The sequence below is a fragment of the Athene noctua genome, unplaced genomic scaffold, assembly GCF_965140245.1.
Source record: "Athene noctua unplaced genomic scaffold, bAthNoc1.hap1.1 HAP1_HAP1_scaffold_42, whole genome shotgun sequence".
In the NCBI taxonomy this organism is placed as follows: domain Eukaryota; kingdom Metazoa; phylum Chordata; class Aves; order Strigiformes; family Strigidae; genus Athene; species Athene noctua.
Genome location: NW_027437539.1, coordinates 1129583 through 1156640, shown reverse-complemented (window position 1 = coordinate 1156640; position 27058 = coordinate 1129583). Strand labels below are relative to the sequence as shown.

At 52.5% G+C, this 27058-nt stretch overlaps 1 protein-coding gene across 1 annotated transcript in view; it reads right to left on the bottom strand.

The window, feature by feature from the left end:
• Positions 1–27058, bottom strand: part of LOC141954940 (hydrocephalus-inducing protein homolog) — a 67822-nt gene that overhangs the window by 25113 nt on the left and 15651 nt on the right. Inside the window, exons 7-17 of the mRNA XM_074895047.1 lie at positions 25253–25454; positions 22401–22572; positions 17612–17711; positions 14638–14756; positions 12405–12628; positions 10140–10207; positions 7981–8216; positions 7048–7148; positions 5684–5819; positions 5020–5184; positions 2569–2721 (exon numbers count right to left, since the gene is read on the bottom strand). Of these exons, the coding sequence (XP_074751148.1) occupies positions 2569–2721; positions 5020–5184; positions 5684–5819; positions 7048–7148; positions 7981–8216; positions 10140–10207; positions 12405–12628; positions 14638–14756; positions 17612–17711; positions 22401–22572; positions 25253–25454 (1676 nt within the window). The remainder of the gene's footprint in view (positions 1–2568; positions 2722–5019; positions 5185–5683; positions 5820–7047; positions 7149–7980; positions 8217–10139; positions 10208–12404; positions 12629–14637; positions 14757–17611; positions 17712–22400; positions 22573–25252; positions 25455–27058) is intronic.

Below are 27058 nucleotides of genomic sequence, written 5' to 3'. Positions count from 1 at the left end.
ACTGGTCCCAGGGGTCACTGTCCTGCAGACACCCTGGCACGCAGGCATGAGCCAACAGAGAACAAGGCTACAAAGTCCCTGTGCTGCTCTTCAAACCCAAACCAGCCCCACCTCAATGCACAGACTTGGAGGGTTTTTAATTCTTTCTTTCTGGTGGCAGAGATGTTCAGCGCTGCTCCCCACAACTCAGAACATAATGGACTCAACTCATCCAACAGAGAGAAGAGGAGGCAGTACGGGGAAGCCGGTGCACGAGGGGTACTCCAGGTAATTCCTTAAGTCACCAGCCCAAAGTGAAGTTACCCACAAAAAAGCATCTTGGCTTGCTCAGATAATGCTCTTTTCTCCCATAGAGCAAGAAGAAATCTTGACTTGACAGGAACAGCAATTTGCATGTGATGGTTAATACCACCACCAAGGTGGCACCATGGCCATCTGCAGTACAGTGTTTTCCTTTCCTGTTTTGAACAAGACACCAACCTTTCACTTGCCCTGTTGCTGTCTCTTAATTTAACCTCATTCAGTTTGTTGAGCTGCCAGTCAGCGTGCTGTAACATTGCTGATCCAATGCTGCTGTGAAAATTTCTATCACAGCTCCTTCCTTTGAGCAGGGACCGTGATCTATAAGCCTAACAGCAAACAGCCACGGTTTCGAGATCAGCCATCAAACGGGAGGACAGGGAAATCACAGCTCACCGTCCTGCAGCAATCTCCAGGCAGGAAATCAAAGCAGCAGCTTTTCTGTCTTAGAGAACACAAGACTTGGGTTCAGGGGCACAACTGGATGCAGGATGCCCAAGTCACCCACCAGCTGAACTAAGGGACAGCCTCTGCTCTCAGATGTACCTGTGCAGTTCACCCTGACGCCCAACTGCATCTCAAGTTTTATCTCCAAAATCATTCAGTCCTCTCTTCTTCCCATCCATAAACGGCCAGGCAGCCTAAGGCGGCAGCAGCAAAGGGCAGAACTTCAATTGAGGCACCAAAGGAGGCAGCTGCTGGGGGCAGGGAGCAGCTGGAGCACACCTCGCCTGCCGCAGTGCTGCTCCCCCTGGCAGCTCAGCATCGGGGGATGAAGAGTCTGAAGAGCCCTTGCTGAAACGACTGATCGAGCAGGTTCTCAGGACCTGCTCCTTGAACACCTCCGTGAGAGCAGCAGCTGTCCTGAGAAGCCGAGATGCTCACGGTGGGGTAAGTCAAGCCTGTGGGGTCAGCAGGGGGGACTACGGAGCAGCAGAGCCCACCCTTACTGCAGGGCAAGAAACCATCCCTGACCCCCCTGCTATTATGGTTCTATTTATTGATCAGCCACAATATTTGCAGAGATGGCAGTGAAGCAGGATAGGACTCATTGCCCAGCCCCACGCCTTAGGGCCCTGAGGCAATGCAGAGGCAGAGACACCCTGCGAGCCCCCCGGGACACACAGGCTGCCCGGGGAGGGAGGGCAGGCGAGAGGCCGGACAGCAGTGCCGGAGCAGCTCTGCGGGTCAGGGCCTGCTATGAGCACGCAAACCCCGTCCTTCACACACCAGCACCACCCACCCCAGGTGGCTTGCTCTCTGCAGAGATGGAAAGCAGGTTTTCATTGTGGAATCAAAGCAAGCTGCCCTGGGAATCCCCCACTTTGAGGTTACGTTTATCCCCCAAACAGCTGGAAAAGCAGCACGAGGGAAATTCAGCCCCGTCCTTGGCCCAGGAGGCTGAGCCTGTACTCTCACACACTGCCTGATGCTCCAGCCACCACACCCAGTCCACAGTGCCAGGCCTGGGATAAGCAGCCCCACAAGTCCGACCCGCCTGGCACGGAGAAGAACAAACCCCCTCCCAACCCTGCTTTCAAGCCCCTCACAGATCCCCCCTCCAGTGGGGAGCACACCCCACCCGGCCTCAGCGCACGAGCCCGTACTGGCTGCATCAGCCCTGCTCCCCCTGCCAGGAGCAACCCACCCCCCCTGGGCCGTGCAGCTTCTCACCCTACGCAGCCTCCAGGATTAAAGAGCCCTTCTCTGCAGCCAGTCTCCAGAGGTGCTCTGCAACGCGACGGACTCCACCGTAGGTACGCCACCCTTACACGTACATTCTTGTGCGACAACCCAGCTGGTTTGACTCCCAGGAGGTGTGAAATTCACTTCACTGCGAGCAGTTTGAGGCCAGACCTCGCACCCCAGTCTCTATCATTAACAGCAGTTCGACACAAAGCAAATGCAGTTCTAACGGGGAAACCGTGCGGAGACCCGTGCCCTTTCAGGAGCAAAGGGCCACGGCGTTCTTTTGGTCTCAGAGCTCCAAGCACACAACTCTTTGAGCTAAATACCTTCCACAAAATGAAGGGAGAACTTGCAAAAATGATCCAGACTCATTTCTGCTCAAACATCTAAACAAATTCTCTCTTTTACTGAGGGGTCCCCCAGCTAAAACTGTCCCCATACCAGGCTCCTCTTGCTGCGCTGTGATGGAATACGTTGCTTTCTCAATCATCTAGTGATATGCAAATGTCGCATATAAAAATCAAGTCACAGGTTACTTGTCAGTCACTTTTGTTGGAAAATAGCCCCACAGACACTTACCATCTTTGCCCTGAAGGAGGCAGGGATGATGCTCTGATTGGAGAGGTGGAGAGTTCGGGAAGCATCTTGCAGAACTTGGACACTGCCAAAATTTATCTTACGTGGATGAACATAGACAACTGGTCCTACTCCAGTGCTCGCTAAATGGATTTTCTGCTCCAGAAAGCACGTAGGAAAGATCAAAAAAAACAGAGAAAGTGTAACAAGATTAGACAGCTCTAAGGGTACTCCTAGACTGGGGTATCATTATGGCTGTTTGAAGTTCAGGGTTGTAAAACCAAAACAGAAGGCCTGGAGCAAGTGTGGGACCTGGACTGATCCCATTGAAAGCCACAAGCTCCCGTTATCGGGGGATAAAGAAACCCCGTTTCCCGTGCTTGCTTTGCCACACCTCCTCCACGCTGGTAACTCTCCCTCCTCTACCTTGTGCCTGCTCCCGCTCCTTTTACTGCTCAGTCTTGCCCCAGAGCACCCTCCCTGACTCCTGCTGCTGCACAGCACACTGGGACAGTGGCTTTAGTCCCAAAGCTGCACCTGTGAAAGCCAGCACCAGCCAGAGGCAAAGCAGGCCCTCCAGAGTAGAGATCACACAAGTTCATTGCTTCTCATTTGCACATACGTGTATTCCTGGTATTATATGGACAATGGGCATTAATAATTAGTTACATCGTTCAAGCAGTGTTTGTTCCTTTTGACAGTCTGAGACCCAAAAGTTCTGTTCTTGCAGAACTGGCACAGACTATTGGAGAAGGAATGTTAAACCACCTTCTGACATCATTAAAACCATTCAGGAGGCTTTCAGGAGGTTTAGCAGCACCACTCCCCTTCATTTTATTAAAAGTTGGAATCCCTGTAGCTACTTTCAAAATGTCAGCCTTTCTTTCTGCTTAAAGCTTAAGGTTCCCAGGAATCCTCTGACATCCTCTCTCACGCTCAGAGAGATGAGAAGATGTTTTAAAACATCTGCTTCAAAAGTTGATCTCATTTTAAATTAAAGTGTAATTATATTTGTTCTCGATTTCAGCTAGACGAAGCCAGGACTCTACAGACAACATTCCCTTGCCTACATTTTGTGGTCATTGCTGCTGGTGTGTATGCCTGACTGTGAACATCAGCTTTCAGGAGGCTTTAGGCCACAAATACTTTGCTTCGTCCATTCCCAAGCTCGATAGAAAAAAAGTCTGTGCTCCAGGTGCAAGCGGTGTGGAGACTCATGAGTCTTTGGCTGGGGCTCTTGGCAAAAGAGCTGACGGGTGTTTCTCAGACGTGATGGGCCTGACTTCCAGCGCGGCCTCTTACGCAGCAATTGCGTTAGCAGGATTCAGGGATGTCCCCGTGTGCTCCTGAACAAAAGGCCTAACGAAGCACCAGAGCTCTTCATCTAATTGCACAGCAGATACGAGACCCGGGGGTTGTTCTGGGCTTCAGACTGGCCTTCTTATCCCATCTGACCTAGCTGCGATTAAATGCTGTCTCAGACACCGAGATCACCACCTGGGATGACACCATCCCTCCTCTGCTCTAGGTGAAGGGAAGTGGCTGCAAGTATACGTGAGATTACAAGACCTCCTGACCTTGCTAATGTATAGGAACCAGTGAAGTAGGACGTTTAGTTTTAACATTAACCATCACTTGTGTTTCACTAGTTTTTCTTTTTCCTGTATTTTACTGCAATGTATATAATTTCATTTATCCTCTTTTCCTAACTACCCTCTGACATCTTACCCACTTGTAAAACATCCCAAAACCTGTAACCCCTTGCCTAGTGGAGATTGAACAGGCCTTGGACATTCTGGTAAACTCCCCGAGTACATCCCTGATAACAGGGACCTAAAAACGCGAGACAAGCGCCTGAGAAGATGCCAGTGTCAAGAAAAGCGACTGGGAGACGGTTTAAACCAACCCCCTCGGAACAAACGGGAGCCGAAGGACGGGCGAGGTCACTCCACGAACAGGCGTGGACACGGGGAACCTAAAGTTCAGCCAGAGGGCAGTGTGAGGAAGACGATGTGGACCACCAAGGGGGGAGAAGGCCCTCAGCCTAGTTTTACTACGCACGCTCAGACTATGTAAATGAATTCTGAGAACCCATGAGCATAAGACTGCCTTTTCTAAGGAATCTGATGCATACGTGCGCTTTTTGTGTACATTAGTCAGAGTTTTGTCAGCAGGTGCAGCACTTGTGGTGGAGTGATCCCCAGTGCTGCCCAGAGCTGCGAACGCAGGATCCCTGCTGAGCAGTTCTACTCCGTTCTGACTCTGAGTGCAGCTCTTTGTTTCACAGGCCTTAGCTGTCGCGTATGCCACAAACCCCTTCTTTCCTTGTCCACACCAGCATATATTTTAAGGTCTCGTTTTCCCGGGAAGGATCCCCGGAGTTAGCAACCCTGCCTGAGGCTTCACACCCCACCAAGAGGAGTCGCACCAAGGCCCACGTCCCCCGGAACTCACCAGAGGGGATCCTTCACTCCCAAACACTGCAACATGAGCAACAGTGTCCTGCTCTCCCGTCACCTGGGCCTCCAGCGTCAACGGGACCTCCACCGAGCTGCGAGGCTGGACAATCCCCCACGGCACGGGGCTGGAGTACCACACAGAAGCGTCCTCCTTGTGTTCCTGTAAGGGACAGAGTCAAACGCAACACACAGGAGTGACCTTGGAGCAAACTCTGAACTCCTCAACATCTACCACAATGGCAATTCACGCACATTTTCAAAAATCCCTAGGAGAAAGCAGGAAGGTACAAAGCAAGATGCAAGACTTGTATGGGCTTAGCATCCTCAGGGGGTCCAAAAGCTGCTGCACCCACAAACACCCACTCCTGTGCTGGCAGCCTCCTTGCAGCAGCTTTTCACAAGCCTCTAACTTCTCCTGCATGAAAGCACCCCAAAGACTAGAATATAAACTGCTTCCTAAAATGTTTAAACTGCTTCCTAAAGTTTATATTCAGTAGGTTCCTATTTAACTGCTTCCTAAAGTTTATATTCAGGTAGCTTCCTTCTCTCAGCAACCTTTAGGTCTGAATATAAACCAGCAAGGTCTTAGCCAAAACCCTTTTTTTCCCTAATGAACCCTTGGCAACATCTGAGGGCAGGAGGCAGATGCAATGCCAAACCTGAGGAAGAACCCTGTAGCAGCCTGGAAGATCGCTGTCGTTCACAAGGGTCAGCATCTGCTGGTAAGGGTATTTTAGAGAGCACCGTCCGAACATCACGACGGGGTTGAGCACTCGCAGCGCAGGAACCACGCATCTAGGCAAAGAGAGGACCGAAAGGGAATTAGAGATACGAGAGAGCGTGGGGTTTGCTTACTCCCCAAGTAGCGTGAAACAGAGCACAGCACATTTGTCAAATAGACACTTAATACCCCTACAGCGATAAATGGCCTTTAACTGCTTCTGACTCCAGCACCCCCTGTAAAGCTGGGGCAAACCCCGGGACTCGGCCTCGCAGAGGCTGCCAGGTGCCCGGGCGGCGCACGGTGCCCTGTGCCAGAGCTGTCTGATCAGCTCTGCCCGCTCTTTGCCCCAGGAGGCTTGCAGGGACCCTCCCAACAGTCCCGGCAAGGCGTGAGCTCTGGGGCAGCCTTCCCCCCGAGTGCTCACCAAGGCTCAAAGGGCACAAGACCCGTGTCTCAGTGAGAACGACTGCCTCCTCTCCCACACCGCTGTTGCCCTGCCTGAGAACTCAGCCCTTTGCCCCGCGATGGAGGGCACAAGCCACCCCTGCCTCAGGCAGCGGGGGATCACCCTCTCCCAGCTCCTGCACCCCACGGCTCCAGGCACTCGTGTTTTACTAAACCAGCCCAGGCACTGACTGGATGACTCTGCCTGGAGAGGGAACAGCACAGTGAACTCATCCCTCTTGGAATTAAACCGACACCCACCGCAGCACAACAGGGCTGAATCTGGCGGCAGCAAGAACAACTTTTGGCTTCACTCTGAGAACATTAATGCTCAAAAGAACCAGAGGGAGGCAGAGAAACCTGAGCTCACCTTCCACATCAAGGACTATTTTCCCCTTCATAAGATCTTGCTTTGAGCTTCCCCTCACCCGCCCTCCCATAAGCCCCTTTCCCATTCCCACGCGCCTTCGTTAACTGACCCAGACACCAGCTCCCAGCAGGCTGCTCGCTGCGGCCCAAATGGATGCTGTATTTTGGCTGCAGCCCAGCATAAGTCCACCACTTGCAGGAAGGAGGAAACATGGCCCCTTGGAAACTTATTACACCTCAAGCACCAAAGAACAGGCCAATAATGACTATCGTTACTGTTCCCTTTAGAAAAAGGCGCAGGGCCACGCCTGTCCCTGGAGCACGGGTGCTGCTTTCAGAACACTGCCCATCTCACATCTAGCTGGGCAGAACTGGCTCATTAAGCAACACTTGTCACTGGGAGGTGGAGCCAGCAAACCACGTGCAAGGCAGCGTGGCGCTGGATGCACGAGGAGAGACGACGAGCTGCAGGGAAGGTGCCGATACCTGGCTGTGAGGAGCAGCGCCGACACCGCCCTGCCAACACCGCACACGTCCACCACCAGAGCCAGCTCGTAGCTCTGCAGAGTGTTGGAGCACAGGGTGACCTGGTGGAAGAGAAGAGCATCGAACACTTCATCACTGCCAAAAGCCATCGTGTACCTGTGCTGTCCTCCGGTTCTCGTTCCACGGGCAGGAAAGGGAGGATTTTGCCCTGACCCTTCTGCTGGTCCATGTGCAGAGCACACTTGCTGGGAGTAACAAAAGTCTTGTGACTAATCTGCTTTGTTAGATACACCTTGCGCTTACCAGGGCATATGTTAAGCACAATTACATTAATGCTCTACTCCCCACTGTATTAAAATTGAAGAGACTGATTTTTAGTCTCAACTACAACAGCATAAATACAGAGGCAATCTGCTGACTTCAACAGATTCAGCTTTACACTGGGAAGCTGAGGGCAAAAAATGCAGCCCAGCAGGTGCTGTGCAGTTCCTGGCTGCCAGAGCTTTGTCAGTCCCCACTGGAGATCACCGCAGTGAACACAACTCCTTCTGCTCATCGGGAGAGGAGAAATAAGACCGGGAAGAAAAGCAAAGTGCTTTCTACAATGACATCTCTCTTTTTAACAGCCACCTTCTGTCCTCAGCCTTCCTCTGCCCACTTTAAAATCAAAGAAACTGCTCCAAGCAGCTCTCAAAAACACATGAATGGCTTCTGCACTTGACCATATGGGACATGATCTTCAGCTGACCATTCTGGGAACAAAGCAGTGGTCCTTCAGAAAAGCCCCAGAGTAACCCAGCTAGCAAAAGCCCCACACCAGTGCAGATATCCTCCCCGCGTTACGCTCAGAGCTAGCGGTGCTAAAGCCCTCCCATCCCTCAGTGGAGCTCCAGCTCCACCCGCCGAGCACATACGGCCGGACTCTTCCCATACCTGGATATCCAGGAATCCCAGGGGGCGGATGGTCCCTCTGCGGGGTTTTATGCTGAATTCTCTTGGCCTGAGGTGACGTTGGGCTCCCTTTCTCTGGAGTAGGTGAGCGTTGTCTGCCGCGTGAGCAAAACTGCTGACACTGGGCTCTCCCAGGCCGTCCCCAGGAACGCGAAGGTTGAAGGTCAGGGGCACCAAGGAGGTGTTAGTGAGGCGACACGACAAGGTGTGAGGAAAGCCTAGGAAAATGACACAAATATGAATTTATGCACCAACTGTCCCATGATTCCTGGTGTGAATAGCCTGTTGTGATAAAACCGGGCTTGGAGTTTGCTCTTTACAATCTGAAGTACAGCTAACTGGGAAGCTACGCAAAGAATTAATTGTCACTTAAGTTCCCTTTTACGCTGATCGCAGAGACTGTTCCTTGGAAATGCCCACTCTTGGCGATGCTGAACACCACAAGTTTCTCTCTAACTGTGAGGAGCTCTCTCACCTACCCCCAAACCAGCACCAGTTAGTTCTCTCTTACGAGTGTCCATCCAGACAGACCATTTATTCTGAAAATTCAAGCCGTAAAATGCCCCGTGAACTCTGCGAACACTCCCACAGTTTCAGTATATAGAAGCAGGGTATTGTCACCGAGGAGAAGCTACAGTGAAAGAGAGGAAGGGTGAAACTGGGAATGCCAGCATGACCCAAAGCACTCTAACGCAGTTTCTCGAGGCAGGACCCTTAAGGCATCTCCTGTCTGGGGCTACCAGACTGAGCACGTGACAACTCGCAGCCCCGCACTGGACGCAAACCTGATGCTTGCTCAGAAATCAGCAGGAGCCATGTGCCACCTCACCCAACAAACGGGACACGGCTTCCACACTGCACACTGCCCCGCACAGGTCGGCATCACTTGAGCTGTGATACTCGCCTTCCCTCACGGAAAACCAGCGACACAGCCACACCTGGGGGGTGTTCTGCAGAGACAGGACATCAGCCCACAGCCTGCTCTGGCCTGGACAGCTGGCTCGGCTGGCCAGCTCTGCGAGAAGGAGACATCTCCCGTGGCCTGCTCACCAAGCATTGTCTGAATACAGACGGGGAGGAAAACCAGCTGCAGCCACAGCAGCCGTGTCCAACAACAGTGACCGCTGCCCGCCTCCAGCAGTTACTCCAGCAGGGAGGCAGGAGGGGCACAAAAAGGACAAACACAGACTTCACAGTTCCAAACGAGACCGAAGTCGCCAGATGCAGGCCAACAGTCAGCAGCACAGTTACAAGAAGCAAAAATACAATAGCTGCCTTCAGCTGAAGAGGCCTTATTAATGGAATGAGACCAAGGAGGATGAATCTCCTATCACATAACCACACTTCTGCCTGGTGTGTTTCCTGTTGTTTTATCCAAAAGGAAATAAGTGGCAGAGTGGTGATGGGGGCAGGGGAGAAGCGGCTCAGGAAAGGCAACGAGTCTTCTTAAAAAGTCCAGGAACAGCATGAAAACACAGAGGCATCCTGGGCACAGCTGATTTCACTTTTAAACTATAGATTATCTCAGTAAGAAGCCTTTGTGAGCCCCAGATGGAGAACCAGAAGCTGCATTTCAGCAGAGACGCTCTGGATGCTCAGCCACCGGCTCGGTCAGCAGAGCTGGGCCTGTGGTGGGGAAGGAGGAGCCCGTGGTCCGAGGACACCAGTGCCTGATTCAGAGCTACTGCTTGGGCACGTTACCTGGTGGGTGACAACGAGGGGCCCTCACAGCGTTAGTTAACATCTGGCACTAAAGGTCAGGAGGGTAACTGGTATCCTCGCCTTGCCACAGGAACATTTACCCAGAGCAGCTACAGGCCATACGCGGCTTAAACTCCCTTCTGCTGCAGTCCCGCCCCTGGGCCCTCTGGGACAAGGACTTTCACGGTCATTCTGCTGCCAAGGATTGGGAGGCTGGGGCTCAACAGACTCGTAGGACACTGGAAAATACTGACTGTATCCCTTGGTCCTATTTGATCTCACGATGGCACAAGACTGCCTAAGCAACCAGCAGCCCTGGCTTTAACACCCTGAAGGCTGCTATGGAGGAGCACAAGTGACAGACGGTCTTATGTTGAAGTGCTCTGTTTTGGTAATTCCCAGAGCTCTCAACCCGTGGCCCAAGAGCAGGGCACACTCACCGAAGGAGACATCACCGAAGTGGAGGGCAGGGACGTTGAAATGGAAAGTCGGTCCAATGACACAGCCCCTGCAAGGAAAAAGACAGGCAGAGGAGGCGTTGGCTGGGTCAGAGAGAATGGATTTCCTCACCGCTCGGGTGGGTAAAAGCTGCTCTCGGAACCACGGTGGGATTCAAATCGACCTGTCAGCCCTGTGCTCAGCACAGCACCCATGGGGACAGCAGGCAGCCAAAGCAAAGCGGTCAGCAGCCAACAGATGCTGCTGAGGCTCAGGGCACCGCGGCAGGGGGTGCCCCCAGGCTGCTGCTGGCCCCAGGAAGGTCCCGGAACAAGTGATGGCTCTGTGCCTCGGTTTCCCCACCCGGCATGTGATGGACAGAGGTGTCCACACACAAGGGGACTCACTGGAACGAGCCTTCCCAGCCACAGGTTCCCTGCTTTGGTATTTCTTAGCTGGAACTGGCGTTTCCACGGAGTATAGGAACACCTTTCTCAGAAGACCTGATCCACACAACCATTACACATGCAGGACTTAGAGACATGAACCCAGGGGAGCCCCAAACATCCACTGAGAAGAGCAGCAACAGTTGTACACAGCGGACACTTGAATCTTGGAGGGAAGTATCAGCTTGTCACCCGTGCACCAGCTGACACATCCCAGAGCAACACGTCTTAAACCGCTGAACACGGGTGTCCTGAACCCACCTCACCCGTCCTTCAACTCAGCAGACAGGCTCCAAACTCCAAAACTCACTCACATCCGCTGAAATCAGTACTTGAAGCTGCACAACATTCATTCATTGATTTCATGGTTGATGACAATCAATGCCAGCTCTACCTCCGTTAAAAATCAAGGGCCACAGTGAACAGTGCCTACTCATTTTATTCACAGGACTGCCACTCTCATCATCCACAGGTTCTGCACATGAACAGACCCCAGAGTCCCGCAGCTAGTCCCAACCCACGAGCATGAGAGGTGATGCCGAGGCTGCTGCTGTTGCCTGTTTGGGATGGATTATTAACAGAGGATTTTAAGAACACAGCCTCTGGCTGCAGCCACCCAGGCTGGCCCATCCCCAAAGCCTTGCTGTGTGTCTGGGGGGGTGGTCCAGACCAGCTACCGCCCAAAGCTGATGCCATCCCGCTGCCTGCTGTGGCCCAAGGGGGAGCGAGCTACTGTAGGAAGGAGTCACTCCAGCTCCTGGGTTCCCGGACTGGGCAGCAGGCATCTCCACACCTTTCCTGAACAGCCTCCAGTCAAACTGGTTTCCAGCACGGGTAGTCACTTAAAGCCCCGGGGCCCTCACACAGACACACGTGAGAACCTGCTGCTGGCAAATCCTGTGCAAACAGTGTCCTGCAAAGTCACAGGGCCACCCGCCCCAACCACGAAGGCAAAGCTGCTTCCCAGAGGAACCCAAGACTGAGAGTTAAACTGGCTATTGAGAGCACAGGAGGCATGGTCACAGGTGGCAGCAGGGTGAGGGAGCTGATCCTGCCCCTCTCCCTGGCTCTGCTGAGACCCCCCTGCAGGGCTGTGTCCAGCTCTGGGCTCCTCAGCACACGGAAGACGTGCATGTTGGAGCGGGGCCGGAGGAGGCCACAAGAATGATCAGAGGGGTGGAACACCTTTCCTGCGAGGACGGGCCCGGAGAGTTGGGGTGGTTCAGCCTGGAGCAGGCTCCGGGGAGACCTTACTGTGGCCTTTCAATACTTCAGGGGGGCTTGTAAGATTGAGTTTGACTGGCTTTGTAGTAGGGCCTGTCATGACAGGACAAGGGGTGATGGTTTCAAACTTCACGAGGGAAGATTCAGACTAGATATAAAATTTCTTACAGTGACAGGGGTGAGACACTGGCACAGGTTGCCCAGAGCGGTGGTAGATGCCCCATCCCTGGAAACATCCAAGGTCAGGCTGGACGGGGCTCTGAGCAGCCTGATCGAGTTGATGATGTCCCTGCGCACTGCCGACGGGTTGGACTAAACGACCTTTAAAGGTCCCTTCCAACACAAACTACTCTACAATTCTACCGTTTCCTCTCGCAGACAATTACACTTCATTTGCTGCTGCAACTGCAAGGTTCAGACTGGAGTCAAGGTTAAAAAGCCTTGGCTCTTAGTGTGAGGATACCAGGATCCAAGCCAAGACTAAGACCTTAGACAACACCTTTTGTTCTCTGTTTCATCCTAAAATGAGGTAGGGGGGAGATGATTACCCAGAGACAGCTACAGATGTGCCCACCAAGCTCCTACAACCCTCCTCACCTGATCGTCAAGGTCACAGGCTCAGGGGATCCATTCACACTGAACCTGAACTCTTCTGTGAACTTCCCCAGGACGGTGGAACTGAAGGAGATCCGGATGACTTGGAGCCCCCCCGGCAAAATGATGCCCTCCTGGGGGAGGAAGGTGAAGCAGGAGCCCAGAGCTGGAGCTGGAGGGACCAAGCTGAAGGCAGCATCGATGGCTCCTTTGTTAAACAGGACCACCTGCAGCAGCAAGAAAGAAAAAGGGAAATACATAAGGAATCTTCCTTTCTTACAGAAGGCTGATTTGTTTTCTGATCAAGCAAATAACATCTGTAAACAGCAGAAGATGCTGTGTGCTGCTGCTTGGCAGAAGCCAAAGAAAATCCAACAGGACAAGTTCTGCCTGTGGGTTTTTCATGCAAAGCAGCGACAGCTTCGTAGAACCAGTCGCTCGGGGTTTATTCCACTGACACGGAGCAGCCCACTTCGACCTGCAGCGCAGAGGAGCCGCTCAGCATCACCAAGGCGATTCAGACCTGTCCCTAAGAGCAGCGAAGGGCACTTGCAGCTTTACTAGTGAATCGTCACACAAGCGATTCTGCTCCCGACGAGTCCGATCCTGCTGAGGGCAGAACACGTTGCAGCCAACAATTTACTGCAGGTAGAAGACACCTCAGGGCAGCACTATCACCAACTTCAGAAGCACTCCCCAACTCCGCTGTGCTATGTAATTTAGGTTTCTTATTTTTTCTTTAACGGGATACTTTCTTAGTCTTTGCTCAAACAGACATGTCAGGAAAGGATGAGCATGCGGTGCACAGCAGCTCCATCTACTCCAAAGATTTTCTCTTCCCTAAATATTCACAGCCACCACCTAAGACTTTACCATTATCAGAATAAACTGCAAATTTAGAACTAAGCCGTATTTTGTTGAACACTCGAGGGATCTGCTGCCTCGAACAAGCGACACAATCCCACGGCACTTGTTGAGATTCAGCTCTTCTCACGTTGGACCAGCAATGCCCGCAGCTGCTGCGAGTACCAGCACGCTGTCGGCCACCACCAAACCCACCCGTGGCAAGGCAGTAAAGGTTCTGATTGCTGCAGGGTGAAGTCCTGCCATTTCCATGGACTTAACTATCTGCTTTGGATTTCTTTTCCCTAATTTTTGTCCTTGTAAAACCTGGTAGAAAAGTTGAGACAGAAGCAGAAAGATGTCCCTTATTTTTTCATTTTGTAGCTGCTGTTAAAAATATTCATGTATTTAAGCTCTGCAAGGGTGACCTGAAAACTACTCTCTCCTCTCATGTCTTTTACACCTCAGTTACAAATTGCACTCAGGGATCCTGCGCTGAGCTGAGGTTTACCTCCAGTCTAGCTGCTCAGCACAGCACTAACAGTGTCACCTACTTAGTCACATTTTCTCAAGTAATGAACATAATAAAATGATAGAGAAGCAATAAAGTATCACCATTAAAAATGCATAGAGAGCACAATATTTTGGTAAGAAAACACCTTAATGTGTCCTTCCCTGCCACAGTCCAGCTTTTGCAAGTATTGCCTCCTTTTCTACCTCTTTCACTTGCCCTATCTTCTTTTTTTGCAGAAGACTTGACGTCATTGGCAGGGGGAGGCAAATATGTAGAAAGTGCCTTTGCTTCACTTCCAGAAATGCTTTGCTCCTCATAGAGATGCAGCAAATCTGAAGAGTGGCGAGAGACTGGTCAGCAAGGGGAAGCACTCCCAGTTCCGCGGCCAGACCCCGCTCTGAGCCAGGGGCTGGACAGCTTTCCTCCAGCTCCCAGGACCGGCAGCACGCACTCGCCCGAAAACTGCCTGCAATGGCCTGGAGTTCAAACACAGTACCTTTGTTCCAGCTGCTTTCTAACAGCCGGGGTACAAACGTGCATTGCATCCAGGGCTGAAACAAAAGCCTCTGAATATTTTTTTTTTGTCCCAGTGTTGCTTTCATGTGTCAAGGGGGTACTTTTTCACAGGAAACCTCCCAGCTGAACCCCAAGGAAGGCTGACAGAAAGCAGGGATTAAGACTTCACAAACCACATAAGCACCTTTTAGATCCCATCAGAAGTATCCAGATTCTGGGAAAGCCCCCAGACTTGACTAGTATGTCAAATAGTCCCTGCTCACAATGACCCGAGTTGCCAGAAATCCCACAGGTCCACGAGGCTCACTGCAGCCCCGGGAGCCATCAGGGTCCCCCCCAGCCCCTCAGAATCCCGACTCTCACCTCATAGCTGTGCTCCAATCCAACAAACACCTTCCCGATGTCCAGCCGCTCACAGCTGAAGCGGAGCCGAGGCCCTATGCCTTCCCCTTGGATGCGCAGGGGCAGCCTGGTCTCGCGGCCTGCAGAGAGATTTCCACTTCAGTACAGCGATTCCCTCTGTTAGTCCGGACTGTCCCGGCTGCCTCAGTGCCACTCCCTGACTCTGGGCTGGATGGGACCAGCTCTAGGTGCTCCAGGAGGAGATACAGGAATACAGGACTCTTCCCTGCCCTCAGGAGATATGCCTTGGGGCTGGCTTCTGATTTCTAACCAACCCCTCGGGCTGGTTTCTCATTTAGCCATCAGTTTGCACCCTGAAAAAGCGCTGCTGAGTTGAAAACACAATCGCTGAATTTCTTCCCATGTGCTTAGATGAGCTCTGAAATCCATTCAGTGAAGGCACAAAGCTCATGAAACAGAGCTGAAGATAAAAATACGCCATCTGTACTGATGAAATCGGAGACAAGAGCACGGAGGCCGAGACGTAAGAGCCCAGGCAAGGCAAAGCTCCCTGCTGCCGGCAGTGTGCACCTCTGAGCGCTGCCTAGAGCGGGCAGAGCATCTCGGCACTGCCCGCGCCTGACACACGGCTCCGTGCCCGGGGCTCCAGGGCTCCCCTCCTGCAGCGGCACCTAAATACGACAGGGCTCTGTGATCTCCAGCGAGCAGCACTCGCCTGTGCCCACCACGATACCGAGAGCTCAGCTTTGTAAAGACGCCTTACCTGAAGCATGCTGAACCCGTATGGAAAACCTCACTGCTGAGGTCAGAGAAGCCGTGAACATACTGGTAATACACACAGCCCTTGCTGCAAAGGGAACCAAGACGGCAAGGCTTACAGCTGAACTCTAAGATGCTCATCTTCTTCCGTAAGCCTGCTAAGATGACAGGGTGGGATCCTGGAGCAGCTTCAAGTGCCTGAACCCTAGCTCCAGTCGGGGCTTGGGTCTCCCTGCCACCCCATCTACTCTGCACAGAAAGTGAGTAGCACAAGGGGAAAAAAGAAAGGCCCAGAAGTTGTATCTAACCTTCAGTGTAGCTTTCGTGCAAAAATATTCCTCTGTCTTTTCGTGTAATGCTCGCCATTAATTAACGATTAGGGACCGAAGGCTGATTTATCGGCTGCATAGTTATTCCAGAATGTCCAAAACTACTTCCTATTGCAAAGAGCAGCCCAGGTGGGACAACACAGTGACAGGGTCACAACTTGAAAAAACTCTCCTGGGAACAGCCCTTTCAGTGATTGCTGACTTTCTGGTCTTGCAACCATGGAAAGAGGATGTTTGATAATGTCCAAGCCAGAAAGGAAGAGCAAGGGAGCTTTTGCTGAATTCAACATTTTTTAAGTGGATCCAGACAAAGCCCAGCTGACAGCAGAGATGAGAGTTAGGTTGCACAGCTCAGGCATTAATTGGAGGGCTGTGTATTTCTGTTTCACGGACACCCTAAAAGAGACAGTATTGGGTGCCATCTGTCAAAAGATCACTCCACCTCGCATCACATGTGGCTTAATGTTCTTTCTCTTTCTGGACACAGATCATTTGCCCAGCTCTGTTTCCTACAACTCTCAGACCAGCTCAAGGCTTTCATGCAAGCAGTTTTCCTATTTCTCTGCAACAAAAACACTCTCCCAGCACAACCCCTGCAGACGCCTGCAGCAAAGCGACAGACGCCCCCAACACCAGAGCAAAACTCCCAGAGCCAGGAGCACAGCACTGAGCAAGGAATCCCTCGGGAGCAACGTTTTAATTCAATCCTCTCCTTCCACAGCTCTAGCAACTGCAGCTGGCGGGCAGGAAGACGCTTTGTTAACACAAGCCCTGGGTAACGACTGTAGGTGGCCTTTGCCAAGTAAAGCCTACGCAATTACAGTATAAGGAAGAAGCTGTTTCGTGACACTTGTATCCCTCAGCTTAGGGCCGTAAGGAGAGCAACAAAGCAGCTGGGTTAGCGACTTCAGCACACTCCAGAACAGGCGCCTGGCTGCTGGAGGAACACGGGCCTCGCACCTCTTCCTCGTAGATGGGGAAAAAACATCATGTTCCCTGGATGGAAGACTGACAGCGCTCTCCCGGTCTTGAAAAACACCTTAAGCAGCACCACGCAGAGACACAGAGGAAGGACGAGGTCACCCGAACCCCGCAGCCTGCTGCAGGCACTCCCTGCCCCGTGCTAGCACAGCAAAGCCATCACCTCTCCCAGGGCACAGAAGGTGCAGCTCAGGAAGGCCAGAGACAACTGCTCCCAGCAAAAGACGCGATGGCACTTCTGTCAGACAGGATGAGCATAAAGCTTGCCTAGCAGACTGCTCGGACTCCGATTTCCAGGGAGGGCGCTCACCCCGCCGAGCACAGCAAGCCCTGCGCAACCAACCCGGAGGCACCACAGACTCAGAGCCACAAGGTGACAATTCCCACGTGCTGGCCAGAGGTGTCCTTCTGCAGACAGCCCGTGCTCAGCAACCCGAGGCCTAGCAGTGTTGGGGTAGCGAGAGGGGATCCAGGCTCTGGAAGCACATTTGTAGCTCAGCTCCTACCGCCTCAGGACTCCGATGATGCATCCGTGTAATAAGGACTCCTCCTGGAGGCAAGTGGTCTACGGGGACTTGCTGCTCGCCCACTGAAGCTGTTTAGCTCTGTAGCTCTTTGGCCTCTACAGACACCTGGCAGCAGAGCAAATGCTGGCAAACCCACGGCATGAGAACTTATCCCGGCACTGCCTCGGCTGTTCTGGGATCAGCGACCCAGGCTTGTAGACACACATCCTGAGGGCTGGCCTTGGACAGGAGACCGCCTGGAAACCGCAGGGGCAGCGGGCACGTGCCAGCACCCTGATGACCACTGACCCTTCCTACCAGCCCCACGAGAACCGAGGGGGCTGCAAGACCACGTGTGCCTCCACTGTGGGTAACAGAAGCAGGAGAGAGGAGCTGTACCTGAGATGTCGCAGTAGACCGTTTGTTGATAGACTCTGGCCTCTTGGGGTCTGAAGATCACATTAATTTCAGCTGAAGAATTTGGCCAGATATCTCCCTCCTGAAACAGAAGGAGACAGCAAACCATTTATCTTCAAATGTCACATCTCTTGGTTTTGAACACAGCCCGCTAGCCTTCATTCACAGCATCACTGAAGAGCAGGAACAAGCAACAGTTACCAACAAAATTTATGGGAGTTTGGAAGCAGCTGCAAAAAAGCTTTCTAAGTCTCTTACCTTTACTGGCATCTGGTAGAGGCATTTTGTTAAGTTAGGGCCATAACAAAGCAACCAAAGTGGCTCACGCTCCAGTAAATCAAGCAGGATTTCTCCAGAGGTACCAGCCAGTTTAAGAAAAAGGTCCCTCTCGCCTCCAGACCTTCCCGTATACGCCTGTAGCACCCTGGCTACGTGACGACTTTTACTCAGATCAGGAAGGATTTAACTAATCAAACAGAATTTTCCATTCTTAGCTACGAGGGTGCTGCCTCTTATATCCTTCACCTGTACATGCACGTAATTATTTAACATATGCGGTGAGTGGGGCACTCAGCACCAAGCAGAACGAGCCCTCCTGCCCGGGGATAGAAGAGCAGGCTCCTGCCCGCTGGCGGCTGCTTCTGCCCTGAGCTGCGAGCAGCCAGCCAGCACGCAGGCTCCTCCAGCTGACGGATGATCTGGGAAAGGAGCTGAGGCACAGATGCACCCTGTTTCTCTCTGCAAGGTGCACACACTCCTCTTTCCCTGAACACTGGCTCGGACAAGAAGAGACGGGATTTGCTTACAGCTCCACACCTCTTTCAACCAACAGGCTCTTTTCCGTGCCATGCTCTTGCTCAGGGATTTAAGTCTGAGCCATGACACCAGTGTGTCTGCAACTCTCTGCTGCTTCCTCGGGGTCTTCTCTCTCTGCTTCTCGCCCAGAGAGTCCCGGCACTGGCGCTCAGTCCCTGGGAGCCCTGTCGCACAGTTTCGAGGCATGCCGGGTTTCTAAAGGCTCTCACTTCTTGCAACGGGTTTAAACAAAGACACCACTTACACCCCCTGAACCCCTAGCATTACAAATGTTTCTTTGTGGGTTTGTTGACATAAATATAGGCACCTCTGACAACTGCAGTAATACTCTACAAGGAAGGAAAAAGGCCGTTCATAAAAGGAGACGAACAGAGTTCTTTTTTATCAACAAAGCGAGGCTTTGATTCTGCATGCTGCTGGGTATCCTCGCTGCTTTGTCCAGAGGAGTCTGGAACTGAGTGGGGCCTCCAGCACTCCTGCAGCATAAATATTAAATAACTCTAATACTTCCTTGGCCCTTATAGCTCAAAGGACAGCCCCCACAAAAACTGAAGAGCTATGACGTGGTGAGTTACTGGGCTGCAGCTGTGAAGAATTCCCTAATGCACAGCCTGCTGAGTCAACAGAACAGAGGGAAGAACTGTGAAATAGCTCACAGAAAATACTGCGAGTTATTTCTCCTGGGAAATTAAAATAGGCTGTTGAAGAGGCTCTTTGCATTCCTGCTACCGCACAGGGGAAAGAAGAACGGCTGCTTGAAAGGAAATGCTTCATTACCCACCCTTGCAGGCTACTGCTACACGCGTCCGAGCCTCGGGGCAGCTCAGGAGCCAGCCACGTGCCCGGGCTACGTGCTCTCTATAGGATGGCAGTCGAGTCAGAGCATGGAGAGCCACCGTGGACAGGTGGACAGACGTAAAACCACGCAGTGCTGCGAACATGGTATTGCAACACTTCTGGCTGAAACGCTTCTGGCCTCAGACAGGCTGCAGCTGGCAGGTGGCATAAAATACAGACGGTGGATGTACGATGGAACAGCACAACCACTCCAGCTGTCCTACCCTGGCTTTGCTACAGCATAAAGCACGGTGATACGGGAGGGCACGGCACACCGGGACTCACAGCCACACAAGTGATCTCTCTGCAAGAGCCCAGCCGTAAATACATGCAGAACCCATTTCTCCTCCCTCAGCCCCTAAATGAGGAGAATCTGCTAGATCTCCACCCGTCGGAATAAGAAAAAGCCGGTCTTGAAAAGCCGGGCACCACCAACTGCTGGCCAAATCACCTGCTTTGCTTTGCAGAGGGGGGAGGCAATCCATGGAAGGAAATCACTGCTCAAAGCAGTCACAGAAACAAAAGACAGAGCTGGCAACAGAAGTACTAAAATGACACTCAGAGTGCATCCTTCTCAGCTCAGGGCACTCAGGAGAAAGGCAGGGCCAAAGCTAACACCTGCCTCTTTCCATAAATAACTGAGCCCACAGGGAGCTGTGGGACGGACCATGGCATGGACCTCGGCTCCCACTGGAGATGGCGCCTTCCGACAAAAAACAAAGTGCTCTGCAGTAGCCTCTCCTCTGGATGGGGACCAGCTTGGCCCCCCAGCTGAGGTACAGATCTGCAGCAACCAACAACACTGTCACCTCCTGGCCCCACCTCCAGATCAACAACAGTAGCACCTTCGTAACCTGGACATGTTGTCGACCACCTCCATCAGCCCAGAGTTCACACGTGACATTGAGGAGTCACCACCAGGCAAGGACAGGACAGTGAGGACTTGTCGAGGTCAGTGTAACAGCAACAAGTCCTCGCCCTCCCTCTCCTCTGGTTGCCCCTTCCAAGGAGTCAGCTCCCACGGGTCTGCAACGGGACTTAGAGCCGAGTTGTGGCGGGGAGGATGCAGCAAACAGCAAGGACTTTGTCCCTTGATAGCCACCCGGGCCTCTATCACGGCTGCCTCTGCTGACGCATCATGTGCAGATGTAAAAATAAACCGAATTTCAGATGTGCTCGGAAAGTCAGAGCTGCATATCAGCTTGTTTCCCACAGGCTTGGACAACTGCTCAGAATGTTCTCGGTCACATGGTAATTCCAAAAATCACACCTCCTCCTCTTTGTTATTTTCATCAGCGAGTTAACCCTATACAGGCTGAAGTGACCTGCTGCAGCTGCTACAGACTGCAGCACCTGAAAATACTGGCAGCTAGCGGTCCACTGGCACAGCAACGCTTCTGCGCAAACCCTGCAAAGCCATCCTGCCCAGAAAGCGTTTCCAAGACTACTCTCCCTCCACCAGCTTCCTGACCTCTGGAAGCAATTATTTCCTCCCGTCACCTGTTACAAGGGTTTCCTTATTCCGTGGGGTGCTCCCACACATCACGGGTGAGAGGTGGGAAGAAGAGAGCAGCCCCTTTTGGCCAGAAGGTCTGAGGCAGCAAGGTCCCATCTCCGGGGGGCCTCTCCAGCAGATTTACATGGCAGTGCCAGAAGGGTGTCTGCCCAAGGTAAGAGTTACAGGGCTGTCACCGGAGAGAAGGCTGTGGAAGCCAGCAGCAGTGGGTTTTTAGATGCTACATTTGACAAAGAGGAGAAAATACTTACTACCATTTGATTTAAAGACACACATATGCCAGGGGGAAAGACAGGCACGAGCAAAACTGAATGTGAAACTGATGGTTCCATAAATAATGGAATTAATGCAAATCAAAAGGTTGATAATGCTGGACAATACAGAAGGGCAGAGACTCCTGCGGTAGCCCTCTTGAGTCAGTCCTAGAGCAACCTGTGTTAACATTAACACAGCCATTCAGGAAAGGTTTCCCCTCGAGACTTGAGGCCAGGCCACGCTTTACGCCCATACGTCACTACACGGAGTGCCACAACTCGGCGCTGTGAGCAGCCGGAGTTCTGGACCTCACCTTAAGGCACTTCAGGAGCTCAAGAGCAGGTTAAGCTACTTGTGGACACAGTCCGACTAAAGCAGCAGGAGCCCTGGGACACACTCCCAAAGGAGCTCTGACACACCACAGGCTGCTCTTAATGCTCAGATGATCAGCTCCCACTCTCGGCAAGATTCCCACCGCTCTGACACAATCTCTTGGTCACATCATGCTGCTGTCAGCTACAGTGGTGTGAAACTGCAGCTGTGCCAACATTGGTGGCTCTCAGCCTTATATGGGATATAGGAGTAACTGACAAGAGGATTCCCTTCCTTGAAAAAAAAAAAGCCACATTAGTTTCACCTATTTTAAAAGGAAGAAGAGGTTGAGATTATCCTAGGATTCACTCCAGGATGAAAGGACATTTTGCATTGCTCGAACAGTGGGCATCCTTCATCTCAGATCAGGGCAAATACTCAGAACCGGGGCTCTGGCTGACTTAATGATATGGGGTTTTGCTTGCATAAACGGAAAAGGCCCCCCAGAATTCTGTACCTATGCACAATGAAACTCAAAAAGTCCATTTAAACCTGCCAGCCTTGTGTCCAGGCTCACAGATGACACTGGAAGGGAGATTCAGCTGTGGTATCCGTCCAGGTTACATGAAGAGATTGGTATGTCTGTGATCACACTCGGGTTGAATTTGGCCTCCTTTCCACAGAGGACCGTTTCATTTCTCAGGTCAGTATGTGAACTGAGAGTGCTCCAATATCCTCTGTTAATCCCCACACGCTATGCGTAAGCTGTGCCCTCCCTCATGATTATCCATAGCTCTCAACAGTGTAAGGACACTACGAAGGGCCCTTAATTTACCACCCTTGCAGCAGAGCTCAGCTTTAGGCAGCCCCTCGCTCTGCCAGGAGCCCACAGAGATGCTTTTTGCAACAAGCTCTCGCAGCCTCCCTAGAAACCTGGTGTTTTCTCTCAGCACGTCAAGCCAGCTGATGCAGGGACCTGCCAAGTGACCTCAGCCAGGGAGGAAGAAGGAAGGGAGGTTCTCAGCTATCACTTACCAGCGGCTCAAGGGTGAACACATCGTCGGAGAAAAGCATGGAGTCTCCTTGTGCCTTTTCCTGCTGGTTCTGGAAGGGGCAGGAGAGAAGGGGAAGGCGTTCTCGGAGAGCAGAGTCCACCTCGCACTCCCTCAGACGATGACCCATCTTGCCCTCTTTCCGCCTCTGCAGCCTGCAGCCACGGGGAGAGACAAACCAAGCAGATAATTTCATGAGGAACATATTTGCAGAGACTCGTGTGAGCGCAGGGGCAGCAAAGCGCTCGGGGAGGATCAGCAGCAGCTCAGCGAGGGGCTGACCCCAAGCTGTGGGGTCCCGCACGGGTCAGGTTATCACTCGCTGGTCACTGCCACGGCACGCAGGTTTACTCCACGCTTACAAGCTCAGAAGACGTTTCTGAAAGCCGGCAGCCCTCGAGAGCCTCCCGGCTCAAAGCCTCTGCCACAACTGAGGGAGAATCCACCGACCACCCCAACTGGCTTTTCCTACCACAGAGCTGCCTGGGGGAGGCAGATCAGGATGAAGGAGCACCCACTGCAGGGCTTCACTGTCACGGGGAGACGCAGCTGGGTTTCAGCTGCAGGCCACTGGCACCACTCCTTTTTTCTTCCCCTTTGGACCTGCAGGGGTAAGCAAGCTAAATGTGCTCTCCGTGCCCTATACTGCCTCGCACCAGAGGATCCCAGAGCACTGTGAAAGCAAACCAATGAATTCAGGCATCACATCACTTCGGTGAAACCAATGGCTTGATGTGCATGGAAACAGAGGCCCTGGGAGGGGAAGGCACTTTGCCCGGCATCACCCACTAAAGAAGTCTGGACCAGCATCTCCGAATCCAAACCCTTATGTCCAGCCTTGAACCACCTTATCTTTTCCCTCTTTTTGGCCGTCTCTCTAGGGCTTTGACAGTTAATCTCTCCCTTACTTGGTAGCTGTAGCAGAAATCATTCTAGAGTTTAACGATCACAACCAAGAGATAAGGGAGCGCTGCTACAGAGCAGTTGCTTCCTAGCTGGCACATCGCTGTCCCCTCTGCACGCTCCAGCCCCCGGCCATAAAGAACCAGCAGGTGACAACTCTGGGGGGACGAGCGGAAGGCTCCATGTGTAGCAGATCCAGGCAACGTAGTATAACCAGGATAGCAATCATCACCCAGCTAAATTCAAATGCAGTTTGAAAGGAAATACGGTCATGGACTTTACTAGCTGTACAGACAGAGCCTGGGGCAAAGGCTGGCACCAGCACCAAAAGCACTTGCTTTGGCTCGCCCCCCCTGGAGTGCAGCGGGAGGTGTTTCTCCACGGCTGACCTACAGCCCTGCGCGTGAGGAGGGCTTCCCGCCACCGATGAGCAACCCCCAGCTCAACCTCCATCAGCGGACAACAGTTCCGCCATTACATCCCAGAGAGTCCTGCAGGAGGGAGACACAGCAAACCCCTGGATACACCACCTAAGGATCCAGGTCTTCTGGGGTCACAGCCCAGAGCAGGGTCCTGCACCGCCTCCTCTCATGGACAAAGTCCTCTCTGCTCCGAGATCTCTAAAGCTTCTCTGGCAGCAGGACAGTGGCCTCGGAGCTATGACCATCCCTGGGATTGCAAGCAGGAGGAAAAAACATCCTGATCAGACTCTAGGACACCAACTGGCACGAGATCAAATGTAATTGGAAAAGAATCAGGTTGAAGTGAACTGTGGGGAAACCTGGCTGCTTCTGAGGATCACTCAGGAGAGGATCACTCAGGGTCCAATCTGAGACAGGCAGGTGAGAAGAGAGCAGTAAAGGAATGGTCCAGGCAAGTGCCCAGAGAAGGTAACGAGGTTTTCTTTTAACACACTGAGCTTGCACTGCGTAATTCAAAATAGAGAACAGTGGAAAACTACTTTTGGCCTTCAAGGCATTTCTGACCTAATTCTGTTGAACTTCATTGGCTCAGACCCTTAAAGAGTGCTCCAGTTTAAGGCACTTTCCTGATCAGCTGTGAGCTAACTCCTACACACCTACATCCATGCAAGGCTGAAAAGTCCCACAAGGATTCCCTTCATCACCCAGACTTAAGTGTCATTTCCAGTTCATCCCCCCGGGCTATAAGTGTTTCTCTGCTGCCTGAAAGGGGAATTTCAAAGCTTCACCACAGACACCCTTGGAAGAACCTGCCCCATCTCTCAGCACCACGAAGACACAGGCTGCTGCAGCCCGAATGCGCTCTGTCCCGTGCTGCCCTGCCTTCTCTGCGGAACCCTTCACCTCCAAATGCTCCCCAGTCTCTGAGGAAGGGCAGAAATACCTCGTTGTGCTGGAAACCGGGACAGTGCAAGGCAATTCAACATCCTACAGCAGGACAGCCTCAACTTGCTGGGCCAACGCAGCCCTTTACCCTGCACGTTCCTAGAGAAGGAGCCTGCCACCTTATCGAAGCTGCAGGGGAAGAAGCTGCAGTGAATATCGCAACAGTTGTGCTACCTGCAGCTATGTTAAGTGCTGCTACTCAGTGCAGTCCCGGGTAACGAGGGCTGAGACTTTCCTCAGCCTCATGGACCCTCCATAGCCCGGCGGTCTCTGGATCTCAGTGGTTTGCGGCTCCCACGAATGCAAGTTTGCTCTCTGAGGAAATCCAGTCACTGCAGTCAACCTTTCCTCCCCAAAACGCCATCCTCAGCTGGAGTATGGATGGAGCTGGAACGGGAGGCACTGAGCTCCATTACCCTAAAGCCCAGGGACACGTAACCCGGTGCTCGGTGCTCGGCAACCTTTACTTGTCCTAAACCATTCAATGCAGCAACACCACCTGAGGCCATACGTTAGTTTTACCCCTGGGCAGTGTATCTTACTGAAATAAATCTTTCCAACGAACCTCAGCTTCTGATGATCCTCCTCTTCCTGAGTAGAAAAAGCCTTCCACTGGAAGTGGACTTTGATTTCACTCCGATTGTGGATGAGCACAGATCTGTGGTTTGACAGCGTGAGGTAAGTCTTCTCAACCGTCAGGTTGCTCCTGGCCAGCCCGATGTTGACATCTACAGCCGCTCCATAAAGGCCCGTGTGAATATCTTCACCTGGAAAGAAACAAAGGGGAGTCTTTGCTCATCTCGCTTGCTGATGGAAGAACAAGGAACCAAGCAAACCACCAGCAACAGAAGAAACTGTTACAGCTTTTAGCTGTATTAGCAGTTCCACAGATCCGCACATTTATCACAGCCTGACAGCTGCCCGTGTGCAGGATGAGGATGTCCTGGGCACCACTGCCAGCACCTTATTTCTGGCTGTGCTTGTACAGATTTATCCCCAAGGTGACAGTATTTACAGTGAGATTTTTCAGATGTGCCCAGGTGGTCTTTGGGTTGCCATCCCACTCCAGTCACAGGGGACTCCGCAGCCAAGTCATTCAGGTGACCCTGAATGGACCCTGAAGGAGCTGAAGCTCCCTTCCTTGCCCTGGGTGCGCAGAGCCACAAAGGCGGCTCTGAGCCTGGGTCTGGGATCCACAGCAAACAAGCCAAGACTCGCTTGAGGAGAGCTTTGCTCAGGAACTCAGCCCTCCCCATAAATTGTGTCGGAATTTGATGGAAAACAACGCATTAATCTGCCAAATACCCCGGTGGTTCCTCAGCAGGCTTTTAGCACGAGGCTAGAGGCTTCCTCAGCAGGACTAAAGCCACTGAGAACTATGGCTGTGCCCATCTCTTCTGGGGAAGCTGCTTTCTGGGGTTCTACACCAAGAGGAGACAGGACAGTAACAGAGCAGACATTCCTCCCTGAGGGCTGGCTCTTCTTGGACACGCTGCCTCCTAACACTCACGTATGAGTACTGGCTCTGATCTCTCCCCTCAGAAGGAGAGCGCCTGCCCCCAGACTTTTGCTTCTGCGTTAGTCTCGCAGAGCCATCAAAGGGAAATGACCTGCATAATTACTCTTACTCCTGGCAGCAATAAAAGCATCCCAGTACAGAGGGTCTGTCAGCCACGTACAAGCTCAGAGGGGCTTTGCTCTTTACTGAAGTTCCCTGTGCTGACAAAGAGATCCCCAGGGATGTGGTGACTGATGGGGAAAAACTGTGCAGAGGAATTTCAGCACCACCCAAGAGATCCCCTGGACTAGAAACACGTTTTAGCACCTTGCCACAGGGTCCGGTGGGCACTGCAGGCACCCACATACAAGCACAGAATCTGGTCCTACACGTTGAAGACCACCCATCAGACCATAGGAGGTACTTCTTGGAGTCAAGAGTCTAATGCGAGTCAGGATTTAGGGAGCTCTGAGCCGAGAAGCCATCCTCCTTCCACAGGTCCCAGCATCTCTCCAGCACCTCCTGTCTCTGGCAGCCTCCTTCACCCGCATGGGGCGCCTGACGCAGATGTTCTTGTTCCTGGCTGCTGCGGGACTGCCGAGTTTGTTGTGCACCTCTGGCACAGCTCTGGGAAGCTGTCACACATCTCCTTAACCACGTGCCCCTGAGCGAAGCTCACCCTCCCACGCCAAGCTGGGGCTGCACTGTCGGGTTGCAATAAACATCACGACTGCAGCAAACCGGGTCTGATGTACAAACAGCAACACTCCGGGCAACCAGCTTGGGCATCTCACTTGAGCACCGCTTGAGAGCTAGAAGAGCAGCTACGCTTTATGAATACTGACTTGGTTGGGACTGGACTTCACAAACTTA